A 15851-nucleotide genomic window follows, 5' to 3' on the forward strand; every position below is an offset into this window, starting at 1 on the left:
ATGTTTTAACACCTTTTCCAAAAAAATTATGGATGTAATTTCTATCTTTTAGTATATTTAGTATTTTGTGCATGCAGGGTTTTTGTGGGTCATACTTATGAGAACGTTAGCATGCTAGCTTTTTAGGCAATTATTTCTATTTAAAATTTTTGTCATTGAACAACAAACATACATTTATAATTTACTCAACAGTCAAGGCACTTTCAAATAGGAAAGAAAACTAAAGAAAATACAGAGAGAGTATTAAATATTAATAAATAATAATAAGTTGTTTGTGCTTACGCACCAAACAGCAGTTCAGAATACCCACCCTTTTTGGGCACACTCGAGGGAGTACTGGAAAGTGCTCCCCCGGGTGATTCCCTTGTCCTACTGGGAGACTTCAACGCTCACGTTGGCAACGACAGTGAAACCTGGAGAGGCGTGATTGGGAAGAATGGCCGCCCGGATCTGAACCCGAGTGGTGTTTTGTTATTGGACTTTTGTGCTCGTCACGGATTGTCCATAACAAACACCATGTTCAAACATAAGGGTGTCCATATGTGCACTTGGCACCAGGACACCCTAGGCCGCAGTTCCATGATCGACTTTGTAGTTGTGTCATCGGATTTGCGGCCTTATGTTTTGGACACTCGGGTGAAGAGAGGGGCGGAGCTTTCTACCGATCACCACCTGGTGGTGAGTTGGCTGCGATGGTGGGGGAGGATGCCGGACAGACCTGGCAGGCCCAAACGCATTGTGAGGGTCTGCTGGGAACGTCTGGCAGAGTCTCCTGTCAGACAAAGTTTCAATTCCCACCTCCGGAAGAACTTTGAACATGTCACGAGGGAGGTGCTGGACATTGAGTCCGAGTGGACCATGTTCCGCACCTCTATTGTCGAGGCGGCAGATCGGAGCTGTGGCCGCAAGGTAGTTGGTGCCTGTCGGGGCGGCAATCCTAAAACCCCTTGGTGGACACCAGCGGTGAGGGATGCCGTCAAGCTGAAGAAGGAGTCCTATCGGGTCCTTTTGGCTCATAGGACTCCGGAGGCAGTGAACAGGTACCGACAGGCCAAGCGGTGTGCAGCTTCAGCGGTCGCGAAGGCAAAAACTCGGACATGGGAAGAGTTCGGGGAAGCCATGGAAAACGACTTCCGGACGGCTTCGAAGCGATTCTGGACCACCGTCCGCCGCCTCAGGAAGAGGAAGCAGTGCACTATCAACACCGTGTATGGTGCGGATGGTGTTCTGCTGACCTCGACTGCGGATGTTGTGGATAGGTGGAAGGAATACTTCGAAGACCTCCTCAATCCCACCAACACGTCTTCCTATGAGGAAGCAGTGCCTGGGGAATCTGTGGTGGACTCTCCTATTTCTGGGGCTGAGGTCGCTGAGGTAGTTAAAAAGCTCCTCGGTGGCAAGGCCCCAGGGGTGGACGAGATCCGCCCGGAGTTCCTTAAGGCTCTGGATGCTGTGGGGCTGTCTTGGTTGACAAGACTTTGCAGCATCGCGTGGACATCGGGGGCGGTACCTCTGGATTGGCAGACCGGGGTGGTGGTTCCTCTCTTTAAGAAGGGGGACCGGAGGGTGTGTTCCAACTATCGTGGGATCACACTCCTCAGCCTTCCCGGTAAGGTTTATTCAGGTGTACTGGAGAGGAGGCTACGTCGGATAGTCGAACCTCGGATTCAGGAGGAACAGTGTGGTTTTCGTCCTGGTCGTGGAACTGTGGACCAGCTCTATACTCTCGGCAGGGTTCTTGAGGGTGCATGGGAGTTTTCCCAACCAGTCTACATGTGCTTTGTGGACTTGGAGAAGGCATTCGACCGTGTCCCTCGGGAAGTCCTGTGGGGAGTGCTCAGAGAGTATGGGGTATCGGACTGTCTTATTGTGGCGGTCCGTTCCCTGTACGATCAGTGCCAGAGCTTGGTCCGCATTGCCGGCAGTAAGTCGAACACATTTCCAGTGAGGGTTGGACTCCGCCAAGGCTGTCCTTTGTCACCGATTCTGTTCATAACTTTTATGGACAGAATTTCTAGGCGCAGTCAAGGCGTTGAGGGGTTCCGGTTTGGTAACTGCAGGATTAGGTCTCTGCTTTTTGCAGATGATGTGGTCCTGATGGCTTCATCTGACCGGGATCTTCAGCTCTCGCTGGATCGGTTCGCAGCCGAGTGTGAAGCGACCGGAATGAGAATCAGCACCTCCAAGTCCGAGTCCATGGTTCTCGCCCGGAAAAGGGTGGAGTGCCATCTCCGGGTTGGGGAGGAGACCCTGCCCCAAGTGGAGGAGTTCAAGTACCTAGGAGTCTTGTTCACGAGTGAGGGAAGAGTGGATCGTGAGATCGACAGGCGGATCGGTGCGGCGTCTTCAGTAATGCGGACGTTGTACCGATCCGTTGTGGTGAAGAAGGAGCTGAGCCGGAAGGCAAAGCTCTCAATTTACCGGTCGATCTACGTTCCCATCCTCACCTATGGTCATGAGCTTTGGGTCATGACCGAAAGGATAAGATCACGGGTACAAGCGGCCGAAATGAGTTTCCTCCGCCGTGTGGCGGGTCTCTCCCTTAGAGATAGGGTGAGAAGCTCAGCCATCCGGGAGGGACTCAAAGTAAAGCCGCTGCTCCTTCACATCGAGAGGAGCCAGATGAGGTGGTTCGGGCATCTGGTCAGGATGCCACCCGAACGCCTCCCTAGGGAGGTGTTTAGGGCACGTCCAACCGGTAGGAGGCCACGGGGAAGACCCAGGACTCGTTGGGAAGACTATGTCTCCCGGCTGGCCTGGGAACGCCTCGGGATCCCCCGGGAAGAGCTAGACGAAGTGGCTGGGGAGAGGGAAGTCTGGGTTTCCCTGCTTAGGCTGTTGCCCCCGCGACCTGACCTCGGATAAGCGGAAGATGATGGATGGATGGAAATAATAATAATAGATGACAAAAAGGGCTACCTAAATGCCAATTATGTATGTTTGAAGCTAAAAATCGTAACTTTTGGTACTTGGCAGCATCTTGGAAAGACTCTAACATCACTTATATTCGTTTTAAAAGTCATTAAATGGATAGTGCGAAAATTCAGGTTTTAAATGGCATTAAAAAAACATGAAATACAATTGTCAGAGGCAGTAAAGCAATTAAACAAATCAAACAATTGGCAACAAAAAAAGACAACAAAACAAACCACCTCTCCCAGTTTTTCCAACCGGGGGGTAAATACGGCACTTCAAGATGTTCAAAATCAACTTTTAACACATTAAAAAAACAAACTAATAGATCTATTTATCTCTTTTACTGTAATTAGTATTTTGTGCATACAGGGTTTTTGTGGGTCATACTTGTGAAAACGTTACCATGCTAACATTTTTTTTTTTGCAAGCTTTTAAGCCAATTATGAGTGTTTGAAGTTAAAAATCATGAATTTTGATACTTGGCGCCATCTTGGAAGGATGCTAACGTCACTTATATTCGTTTTAAAAGTCATTAAATGGAAAGTGTGAAAATTCAGGTTTTAAAGGCATTAAAAAACATGAAGTACAATTGTCAGAGGCAGTAAAGCAAACAAATCACACAATTGTGTTTAGCAACAAAAAAACAACAAAACAAACCACCCGACCCTGGTTTTTCCAACTTGGGGGGAAATACGGCACTTCAAGATGTTCAAAATTAATCTTAGTGCATTTTTTGCTAACAAATATTGAGAATCCATTCCATCACATGTTTTTGCCTGATTATAATCGTAACTAAAAATGTAGTGATTCAAAGATATTAAAAATGTAAAGCATTGGTATGGCCGATACTGATGACCCTGTAACTGGTTGGTATCAAATCAACATCCACATTTGTCGTATTGTCCAAAACTTTTGTAAAGTACTAAACAACAGAAGAATAAGTGATTATTTTATTTTAACAGAAGTGTAGATAGAAACATTATATAATTTTATTAAGTTTTGACAAAACAATGCAACAGGAAATGATGTCATATGTTAGTGCAACTAAATAAGGAGCATTTGTAACCTGTAAATCTGATATCATTTGTATTCCAAATACATTATCGCAGGAGGCTGCAATATACATATATCACCATCTATATTTGATACAAGTATTTCATAACTTCTGATGTTACAACCTATATAGGATTAGATGTACATGTATATTTGTATTAAGTGTTGTTGTTGTGCAGACGTTTCCACGGTAACAGTGTCAGACGTTCAGGCCGATGATGACGACAGCGTTTTCAACACCACAGTGGACGCCGCTGCCAACCTCCCTGAACACGTGCTGGTACACCCAAAACTACACATGTATATACATATACACTATATAATACACCAACACTACATATATACATACATATACACTATATAATACACCAAAATGACATATATACATACATATACACTTTAAAAGATCTCTTATAAATACATACATATACGCTATACAATAAACCAAAACTAATATATACTGTGTGTATGTGTATGTATATATATCATACACCAAAACTACATATATACATACATTTACACTACAATACAACAAAACTAAAATATACTGTGTGTATATATACATTTATATATATATATATATATATATATGTATATATATATATATATATACACACACAGTATATTTTAGTTTTGTTGTATTGTAGTGTATATGTATGTATATATGTAGTTTTGGTGTATGATATATATACATATATACATACATATACACTACAACAAAACTAAAATATACTGTGTGTGTATATATATATATATATATATATATATATATATACACACACAGTATATTTTAGTTTTGTTGTATTGTAGTGTATATGTATGTATATATGTAGTTTTGGTGTATGATATATATACATACACACCCCCACAGTATATACTTATTTTCTTCCCTGTATGTATATATATATACATACAGGGAAGAAAATAAGTATTTGAACAATCTGCTATTTTGCAAGTTCTCCCACTTGCCCCATGGAGGGGTCTGAAATTTTCTCAGTAGGTGCATGTCCACTGTATGAGAGAGAACCTGAAAAGAAAAATCCAGAAATCACAATCTATGATTTTTTTAACAATTTATTCTTGTGATACAGCTGAAAATAAGTATTTGAACACCAACATTAATATTTGGTAGAGTAGCCTTTGTCTGCAATTACAGAAGTCAAACGTTTCCTGTAGTTCTGCACCAGGTTTGCACAGACTGCAGGAGGGATTTTGGCCCACTCCTGCACACAGATCTTCTCTAGATCAGTCAGCTTTCTGGGCTGTCGCTGAGTAACACAGACTTTCAGCTCCCTCCAAAGATTTTCAATTGGATTTAGGTCTGGAGACTGGCTAGGCCACTCCAAAACCTTGATATGGTTCTTACGAAGCCACTTCTTGGTTTTCCTGGCTGTGTGCTTTGGGTCATTGTCATGTTGGAAGATCCAGCCACGACTCATTTTCAATTATCTGACTGAGGGAAGGAGGTTTTTGGCCAAAATCTCACAATACATTGCTGCAGTCATCCTTTCCTTAATACAGTACAGCCATCCTGTCCCATGAGCAGAAAAACACCCCCAAAGCATGATGCTACCACCCTCATGCTTCACAGTAGGGATGGTGTTCTTGGGATGGTATGCATCATTCTTCTTCCCCCAAACACGCATAGTGGAATTATGACCAAAAAGGTCAATTTTGGTCTCATCTGTCCACAAAACCTACTCCCATGACTCCTCTGGATCATCCAAATGGTCATTGGCAAACTTAAGACGGGCCTTAATGTGTGCTGGTTTAAGCAGGGGAACCTTCCGTGCCATGCATGATTTCAAACCATGACTATTACCAACAGTGACCATGGAAACAGTGGTCCCAGCTCTTTTCAGGTCATTGACCAAGTCCTGCCGCATAGTCCTGGGCTGATTCCTCACCTTTCTTAGCATCATTGAGACTCCACGAGGTGATATCTTGCATGGGGCTCCACTCCCATTGAGATTCACCGTCATGTTTAGCTTCTTCCATTTTGTAATGATTGCTCCAACAGTGGACCTTTTTTCACCAAGCTGCTTGGCAATTTCTCCAAAGGCCTTTCCATCCTTGTGGAGTTGTACAATTTTGTCTCTGGTGTCTTTGGACAGCTCTTTGCTCTTAGCCATGCTGAATGTTTGGGTCTTACTGATTCTATGGGGCGGACAGGTGTTTTTATGCAGTTAACGACCTCACACAGGTGCATCTGATTCAAGATCATACAGTGGAGTGGAGGAGGACTTTTAATGGCGGACTAACAGGTCTTTGAGGGTCAAAATTCTAGCTGATAGACAGGTGTTCAAATACTTATTTTCAGCTGTATCACAAGAATAAATTGTTAAAAAATCATATATTGTGATTTCTGGATTTTTCTTTTTAGGTTATATCTCATACAGTGGACATGCACCTACCGTAAAAAATTCAGACCCCTCCATGATTTCTAAGTGGGAGAACTTGCAAAATAGCAGGGTGTATATATATATATATATATATATACATATATATATACTGTGTGTGTGTGTGTGTGTGTCTATGAGTCCATACATATACACTATACAATACACCAAAACTAATATATACTGTGTATACATATACACTATATCATACACGAAAACTACATATATATATATATATATATATATATATATATATATATATATATACATAAACACTATAAAATATTATATATATATATATATAAATACAGTATATAATACACTGAAACTAATATATATGTATATGTACATACATATACACTATTTAACATCTCATATAAATACATATATATAAAGTATAAACTATCTCCTCTAAATACTTGTGTTGATCAAAGAGCGGGAGGACCACCCTTGAACTGCAGACGGACCCTCTCAGCAGCCAGAAGACAACTTTGATCGTGGTCCACAGAGACTCTGGCATCATGGACGAAGCCTGCCTCAAGTCCACCTCCACTATCTCGGGTACTACATCCTAGAATACTACATGTCACTGCTCCAAGTCAATACTACATGTCGGTACTACAACATGGACCATGGTCGCCTCAAGTCCACCTCCACCATGCACCATTTCATTTTATTGTTTTTGTATAAAGTGTGTTTTGTGTTCACCTGTTCCAATTTACAGACCCACCGACTCCGCCCACCCCACTGACTCCTCCCCAAGACAAAGACTCCACCTCCAAGTACAACTGGGATCCTTCAGTGTACAACAACGAGCTTCCTGTGCGATGCAGAAACACCAGCGGGGTTCTCTACAAGAACCGCCTGGGTTCAGGTGAGCCGGACCACATGTTGTTCTGACAGACTGTAGCAGGACTTACTGGACACCAAGTTGTTTTGATGGACTGGAGCAGGACTTACTGAACCACATGTTCCAACGGACTAGAGCAGGACTTACTGGATCACATGTTGTTCTGACGGACTAGAGCAGGACTTACTGGACCACATGTTGTTCTGACAAACTAGAGCAGGACTTACTGGACCACATGTTGTTCTGACGGACTGGAGCAGAACTTACTGGAGTGTGGTGTGTCTAGGGGGTCGAGGTCGCTGCATCAAACACGAGCAGCAGTGGTTGACGCCCACGGAGTTCGAGGGTCTGGCAGGCCGGGCGAGCAGCAAAGACTGGAAGAGGAGCATCAGATATGCAGGAAGACCTTTGCTCTGCCTCATCCAGGTACCTATGTGCTGATACTGGTTTCTGTTGGTACCATCATCTTGGTATTGGAATGTGTTGGTGCCACCACGTCAGTGTATGTTGGTACTGGTATGTATTGTGAAGTGACGTGAATTATATTTATATAGCGCTTTTCTCAAGTGACTCAAAGCGCTTTACATAGTGACACCCAATATCTAAGTTACATTTAAACCAGTGTGGGTGGCACTGGGAGCAGGTGGTAAAGTGTCTTGCCCAAGGACACAACGGCAGTACCTAGGATGGCACAAGCGGGAATCGAACCTGCAACCCTCAAATTGCTGACACGGCCACTCTACCAACCGAGCTATGCCGCGTTGGTACCACTATGTCGATATGTGTTGATACTGGTATGAGTTGGTACCACTATTTCAATATACGTTGGTACTAAGGCTGCAACTAACGATTAATTTGATAATCGAATAATCTGTCGATTATTACTTTGATTAATCGATTAATAATCCGATAAAAAGAGACATACTACATTTCTATCCTTTCCAATACTTTACTTAAAAAGCACTTTGTTCTTTTGACTTGCCAAATAAAACAAGGCAAGTGTTACAATTTTTTTTTTTTTTTTTTTATAAAGTGCACCATTGTCATGCACAATAACAATAAATTTGCTTAGGGGAATTTTACACCTGGCTATTACTTATTCCAACCATTCTGCAATGTTGGATGCTGAATTTCTTTCCTCGTCTCCAATGTAACGGCATGTATTGCCAAGGTGGCTACACTTGTCCACACATTAGTAGTGAAAGCAATTTTGCTATGGGTGGCTTTTATGCCAGTCTACACTGCATTGAATGTCTGCTCGTACTTCCTCTCCATCAGTTTGGTAAAAATGGGTCCTCGAGGGAAGAGTGTAACCAGGGTTAAGGACGTGAATCATTTGTCTAAAACCTTCATCCTCCACCATTGATAGTAGCCTCATGTCAGTTAGCAACATACTCCGGATAGCTTTAGTCAGTGCAGATCTTCCTTTGTACCAAGTTTATAATGCTGGCTTGTTTCTATCTGAAATGAGAGACACCATATTATGAACGTACATAGTAGCATCATTTACATGTAACTCAATACATACCCAGTTGATTTTATTAATAATTTCTGACGTAAAAGACAAATACGCGACCACATTAAAAAAAAAGCTAAATTAAATGGACATTGGAGTTGCAGAATACACCAATAACAACACAGAAATGTAACTCTGATCAGAACTGGGTCAGATATTGTACACGTTTCTGTTGTGAATAATAAAGGATTCATTTTGGGCTGCCTGTGAATGATAGCATGAAATATTCCAGCACCTTCATAATGTTTAGTTATACTAAAGCGTCACTCAAATCTAAATATATTTTTATAGCTTTATTGGGCCCGGCTACATTGATGCATTATGAAACTAGCCTGAGATATTTCTGTCAGTTATGTTCATTTCCAAATTGGTAACCATGCGTTTTCTCTCTGTAAACGGAGTCAAATGCGCCAGAGACACATTATTAGTCCCGCGTTGCAACAAAGACATAACGTTAACGTTACTCACAAAAAAGCTGTTGCCGCTCTTAACAACATGGAAAATGAAGACCTCACAATCTCCAAAATGTTCCGAACGCTCTGAAAGTTAATACACAACAGTTGCTGCTGGGCTTCCTGAAAAAAATCTCCTCGTTAACAAAAGATTAAAAACACACAAAGACGGACACAACGGATCAATATACTTTGACTATGGACTGAAAAAGTTACGTACCGTGAGTTCTTCTCTTCATCCATGGATCCAACATGATTCCTGTTCAGGTGCTCCTGAAGCGATCTCGTACTTCCATGCCACGCAAGGTCCATGCTGCACATTTTGCAGGAAACTGTCTTCTTTGCCGTGTTTGAAGTGAAATATTCCCACACTTTTGACGACTTAAGTCGTACACTTTTCTCCAATGCGAGATTAACCCCCAGGTGTTTCTGCACCGATTTATCGATACTGTTTTCCGCCATTTTTCCAATGTTTCCAAGCAAATGAGACGGCGTGGTCACGTGAGCTGCACACGACACATCATTGGCTGTTTTGTACTGTTTTTTTTACTTATTTTGATTATTGTTTCTCAGCTGTTTGTAAATGTTGCAGTTTAAAAATAAAGGTTTAGGGGGAAAAAAAAAAAAAGAACCTCAGCGCATGTGCATTGCATACATCCAACGAATCGATGACTGAATTGATCGCCAACTATTTTTATAATCGACTTAATCGATTAGTTGTTGCAGTCCTAGTATATACCACTATGTCGATATATGTTGGTACTGGTATGTGTCGGTTACCACCATGTCGATATGTTGGTAATGGTATGTGTTGGTTCTGGTATGTGTTGGTACCACTACGTCGATATGTTGGTACTGGTATGTGTTGGTACCATTATGTTGATACAGTGGGGCAAAAAAGTATTTAGTCAGCCACCGATTGTGCAAGTTCTCCCACTTAAAATGATGACAGAGGTCTGTAATTTTCATCATAGGTACACTTCAACTGTGAGAGACAGAATGTGAAAAAAAATCCAGGAAATCACATTGTAGGAATTTTAAATAATTTATTTGTAAATTATGGTGGAAAATAAGTATTTGGTCAACCATTCAAAGCTCTCACTGATGGGAGGAGGTTTTGGCTCAAAATCTAACGATACAAGGCCCCATTCATTCTTTCCTTAACACGGATCAATCATCTTGTCCCCTTAGCAGAAAAACAGCCCCAAAGCATGATATTTCCACCCCCATGCTTCACAGTAGGTGTGGTGTTCTTGGGATGCAACTCAGTATTCTTTTTCCTCCAAACACGACAAGTTGAGTTTATACCAAAATGGATACATGGATGATACAGCAGAGGATTGGGAGGATGTCATGTGGTCAGATGAAACCAAAATATAACTTTTTGATGTATATGTTAGTACTGATATTTAATGGTACTGGTATGCGTTAGTAACACTTTGTCGATATGTTTGTACTGGCATGTATTGATACTCTTATGTGTTGGTACCACTATGTCGATATATGTTGGTAATGGTATGTGTTGGTACCACTATGTCGATATGTAGGTACTTGGGTGTGTTGGTACCATTATGTCGATACATGTTGGTACTGGTTTGTGTTGATACCACTATGTCAATACATGTTGGTACTGGTATGTGTTGGTACCACTATGTCGATATATGTTGGTACTAGTATGTGTTTGTACCACTATGTCAATATATGTTGGTGCTGGAATGTGTTGGTACTGGTATATGTTGGTGTATGTTAGTAGCAACACATATATGTATCTGTTGGTACAAGTATGTATTGGTACTGGTATGTTTTGATACTGGTATATGCTAGTACCAACATGTATATGTTGGTACTAGCATATAAACATGTATATGTTGGTACTGGTATGTGTTGGTACCGTTTTGTCGATATGTTGGTACTGGTATGTGTTAGTACCACTTTGTCGATATATGTTTGTACTGGTATGTATTGATACTTGTATGTCTTGGTACCACTATGTCGACATATGTTGGTACCACTATGTCGATAAATGTTGGTACTGGTATGTGTTGATACTCGTATGTGTTGGTACCACTATGTTGATATATGTTGGTACTGGTATGTGTTGGTACCACTATGTCAATATATGTTGGTACTAGTATGTGTTGGTACCACTATGTCAATATATGTTGGTACTGGTATGTGTTGATACTGTTATGTTAGTACCAACACGTATATGGTACTGGTATGTATTGGTACCACTTTGTCAGTATTTGTTAGTACTGGTATGTGTTGGTACCACTAGGTGAGGTTGGTGTCTATCTAACTCCTGGTGTGTTTAATTCCAGGACCGCATGTTGAACCCCCACGCTGCCTCGTGCACCTGCTCCGCCTGCTGTGACGACATCACTTTGGTGAGTGACCAGAAGCGGCCGTGGTTCTGGTACTGCTTCTGGTTGTGGTTCAGGACTGTGTTGTTGTGTCCAGTGTTCCAAGGAGGGCGAGAGTGTGGAAGCAGAAGCCATCACCATGGTAAATGACTGGTGTCTTGTCTCTTCAGTGCCACATGTCAATAAGTAGCAACATAAATGCATCTTTAGTGCAACATGTCAATTAATAGCAACATAAAATGTATCTTTAGTGCCACATGTCAATAAAATGCATATTTAGTGCAACATGTCAATAAGTAGCAACATAAAATGCATCTTTAGTGCAACATGTGAAAGAGTAGCAACATAAAATGCATCTTTAGTGCCACATGTCAATAAGTAGCAACATAAAGTGCATCTTTAGTGTCACATGTCAATAAGTAGCAACATAAAATGCATCTTTAGTGTCACATGTCAATAAGTAGCAACATAAAAAGCATCTTTAGTGCAACATGTCAATACATAACATAAAATGCATCTTTAGTGACACATGGCAATAAGTAGCAACATAAAATATCTCTATAGTGCAACATGTCAATGAGTAGCAACATAAAATGCATCTTTAGTGCAACATGTCAATAAGTAGCAACATAAAATGCATCTTTAGTGCAACATGTGAAAGAGTAGCAACATAAAATGCATCTTTAGTGCCACATGTCAATAAGTAGCAACATAAAGTTCATCTTTAGTGTCACATGTCAATAAGTAGCAACATAAAATGCATCTTTAGTGTCACATGTCAATAAGTAGCAACATAAAAAACATCTTTAGTGCAACATGTCAATACATAACATAAAATGCATCTTTAGTGACACATGGCAATAAGTAGCAACATAAAATATCTCTATAGTGCAACATGTCAATGAGTAGCAACATAAAATGCATCTTTAGTGCAACATGTCAATAAGTAGCAACATAAAATGCATCTTTAGTGCCACATGTCAATAAGTAGCAACATAAAATGCATCTTTAGTGCCACATGTCAATAAGTAGCAACATAAAATGCATCTTTAGTGCCACATGTCAATAAGTAGCAACATAAAATGCATCATTAGTGCAACATGTCAATAAGTAGCAACATAAAATGCATCTTTAGTGCCACATGTCAATAAGTAGCAACATAAAAAGCATCTTTAGTGCAACATGTCAATACATAACATAAAATGCATCTTTAGTGACACATGGCAATAAGTAGCAACATAAAATATCTCTATAGTGCAACATGTCAATGAGTAGCAACATAAAATGCATCTTTAGTGCAACATGTCAATAAATAGCTACATTAAATGCATCTTTAGTGACACATGGCAATAAGTAGCAACATAAAATGCATCTTTAGTGCCACATGTCAATAAGTAGTAATATAAAATTCATTTATAGTACAACATGTCAATAAGTAGCAACACAAAAAGCATCTTTAGTGCAAGATGTCAATACATAACATAAAATTCATGTTTAGTGACACATGGCAATAAGTAGCTACATAAAATGCATCTTTAGTCGTCACGTCCGTTGTGTCCTGAGCAAGACACTTCACCCTTGCTCCTGATGGGTACTGGTTGGCGCCTTGCATGGCAGCTCCCTCCATCAGTGTGTGAATGTGTGTGTGAATGGGTAAATGTGGAAGTAGTGTCGAAGCGCTTTGAGTACCTTGAAGGTAGAAAAGCGCTATACAAGTACAACCCATTTATTTATTTATGTCAATAAGTAGCAACATAAAATGCATATTTAGTGCAACATGTCAATAAGTAGCAACATAAAATGCATCTTTAGTGCCACATGTCAAAAAAAGCATCTTTAGTGCAACATATCAATGAGTAGCAACATAAAATGCATCTGTAGTGAAACATGTCAATAAGTAGCAACATAAAATGCATCTTTAGTGCAACATGTCAATAAGTAGCATCATAAAATGCATCTTTAGTGCCACATGTCAAAAAAAGCATCTTTAGTGCAACATATCAATGAGTAGCAACATAAAATGCATCTTTAGTGCAACATGTCAATAAGTAGCAACATAAAATGCATCTTTAGTGCCACATGTCAATAAGTAGCAACATAAAATGCATCTTTAGTGCCACATGTCAAAAAAAGCATCTTTAGTGCAACATATCAATGAGTAGCAACATAAAATGCATCTTTAGTGCAACATGTCAATAAGTAGCAACATAAAATGCATCTTTAGTGCCACATGTCAATAAGTAGCAACATAAAATGCATCTTTAGTGCCACATGTCAAAAAAAGCATCTTTAATGCAACATATCAATGAGTAGCAACATAAAATGCATCTTTAGTGCAACATATCAATGAGTAGCAACATAAAATGCATCTTTAGTGCCACATGTCAATGGGAAGCAATATAAAATTCATTTATAGTACAACATGTCAATAAGTAGCAACATAAAATGCATCTTTAGTGCAAGATGTCAATACATAACACAAAATTCATCTTTAGTGACACATGGCAATAAGTAGCAACATAAAATGCATCTTTAGAGCCACATGTCAATAAGTAGCAACATAAAATGCATCTTTAGTGCTACATGTCAATAAGTAGCAATATTAAATGCATCTATAGTGCAACATGTCAATAAGTAGCAACATAAAATGCATCTTTAGTGTCACATGTCAATAAGTAGCAACATAAAATGCATCTTTAGTGCTACATGTCAATAAGTAGCAATATAAAATTAATTTATAGAACAACATGTCAATAAGTAGCAACATAAAAAGCATCTTTAGTGCAACATGTCAATACATAACATAAAATGCATCTTTAGTGACACATGGCAATAAGTAGCAACATAAAATGCATCTTTAGTGCCACATGTCAATAAGTAGCAACATAAAATGCCTCTATAGTGCAACATGTCAATAAGTAGCAACATAAAATGCATCTTTAGTGCAACATGTCAATAAGTAGCAATATTAAATGCATCTATAGTGCAACATGTCAATAAGTAGCAACATAAAATGCATCTATAGTGCAACATGTCAATAAGTAGCAACATAAAATGCATCTTTAGTGCCACATGTCAATAAGTAGCAATATTAAATGCATCTATAGTGCAACATGTCAATAAGTAGCAACATAAAATGCATCTATAGTGCAACATGTCAATAAGTAGCAACATAAAATGCATCTTTAGTGCCACATATCAAAAAAAGCATCTTTAGTGCAACATATCAATGAGTAGCAACATAAAATGCATCTGTAGTGCAACATGTCAATAAGTAGCAACATAAAATGCATCTTTAGTGCAACATGTCAATAAGTAGCAACATAAAATGCATCTTTAGTGCCACATGTCAAAAAAAACATCTTTAGTGCAACATATCAATGAGTAGCAACATAAAATGCATCTTTAGTGCAACATGTCAATAAGTAGCAACATAAAATGCATCTTTAGTGCCACATGTCAATAAGTAGCAACATAAAATGCATCTTTAGTGCCACATGTCAAAAAAAGCATCTTTAGTGCAACATATCAATGAGTAGCAACATAAAATGCATCTTTAGTGCAACATATCAATGAGTAGCAACATAAAATGCATCTTTAGTGCAACATGTCAATAAGTAGCAACATAAAATGCATCTTTAGTGCCACATGTCAATGGGAAGCAATATAAAATTCATTTATAGTACAACATGTCAATAAGTAGCAACATAAAAAGCATCTTTAGTGCAAGATGTCAATACATAACATAAAATGCATCTTTAGTGACACATGGCAATAAGTAGCAACATAAAATGCATCTATAGTGCAACATGTCAATAAGTAGCAACATAAAATGCATCTTTAGTGTCACATGTCAATAAGTAGCAACATAAAATGCATCTTTAGTGCAACATGTCAATAAGTAGAAATATTAAATGCATCTATAGTGCAACATGTCAATAAGTAGCAACATAAAATGCATCTTTAGTGTCACATGTCAATAAGTAGCAACATAAAATGCATCTTTAGTGCTACATGTCAATAAGTAGCAATATAAAATTAATTTATAGAACAACATGTCAATAAGTAGCAACATAAAAAGCATCTTTAGTGCAACATGTCAATACATAACATAAAATGCATCTTTAGTGACACATGGCAATAAGTAGCAACATAAAATGCATCTTTAGTGCCACATGTCAATAAGTAGCAACATAAAATGCCTCTATAGTGCAACATGTCAATAAGTAGCAACATAAAATGCCTCTATAGTGCAACATGTCAATAAGTAGCAACATAAAATGCCTCTATAGTGCAACATGT

General features: G+C 39.4%; 1 protein-coding gene across 2 annotated transcripts in view; it reads left to right on the top strand.

Moving 5' to 3' along the window:
- deaf1 (DEAF1 transcription factor) overlaps positions 1–15851 on the top strand; it is a 31474-nt gene that overhangs the window by 1729 nt on the left and 13894 nt on the right. For both annotated transcript variants that reach the window (XM_061894327.1, XM_061894328.1), the window contains exons 2-7: positions 4149–4249; positions 6803–6929; positions 7093–7242; positions 7505–7644; positions 11508–11573; positions 11647–11691. In XM_061894327.1, coding sequence (XP_061750311.1) covers positions 4149–4249; positions 6803–6929; positions 7093–7242; positions 7505–7644; positions 11508–11573; positions 11647–11691 — 629 coding nt within the window. The remainder of the gene's footprint in view (positions 1–4148; positions 4250–6802; positions 6930–7092; positions 7243–7504; positions 7645–11507; positions 11574–11646; positions 11692–15851) is intronic.

This window comes from Nerophis ophidion, linkage group LG03, assembly GCF_033978795.1.
Source record: "Nerophis ophidion isolate RoL-2023_Sa linkage group LG03, RoL_Noph_v1.0, whole genome shotgun sequence".
In the NCBI taxonomy this organism is placed as follows: Eukaryota; Metazoa; Chordata; class Actinopteri; order Syngnathiformes; family Syngnathidae; genus Nerophis; species Nerophis ophidion.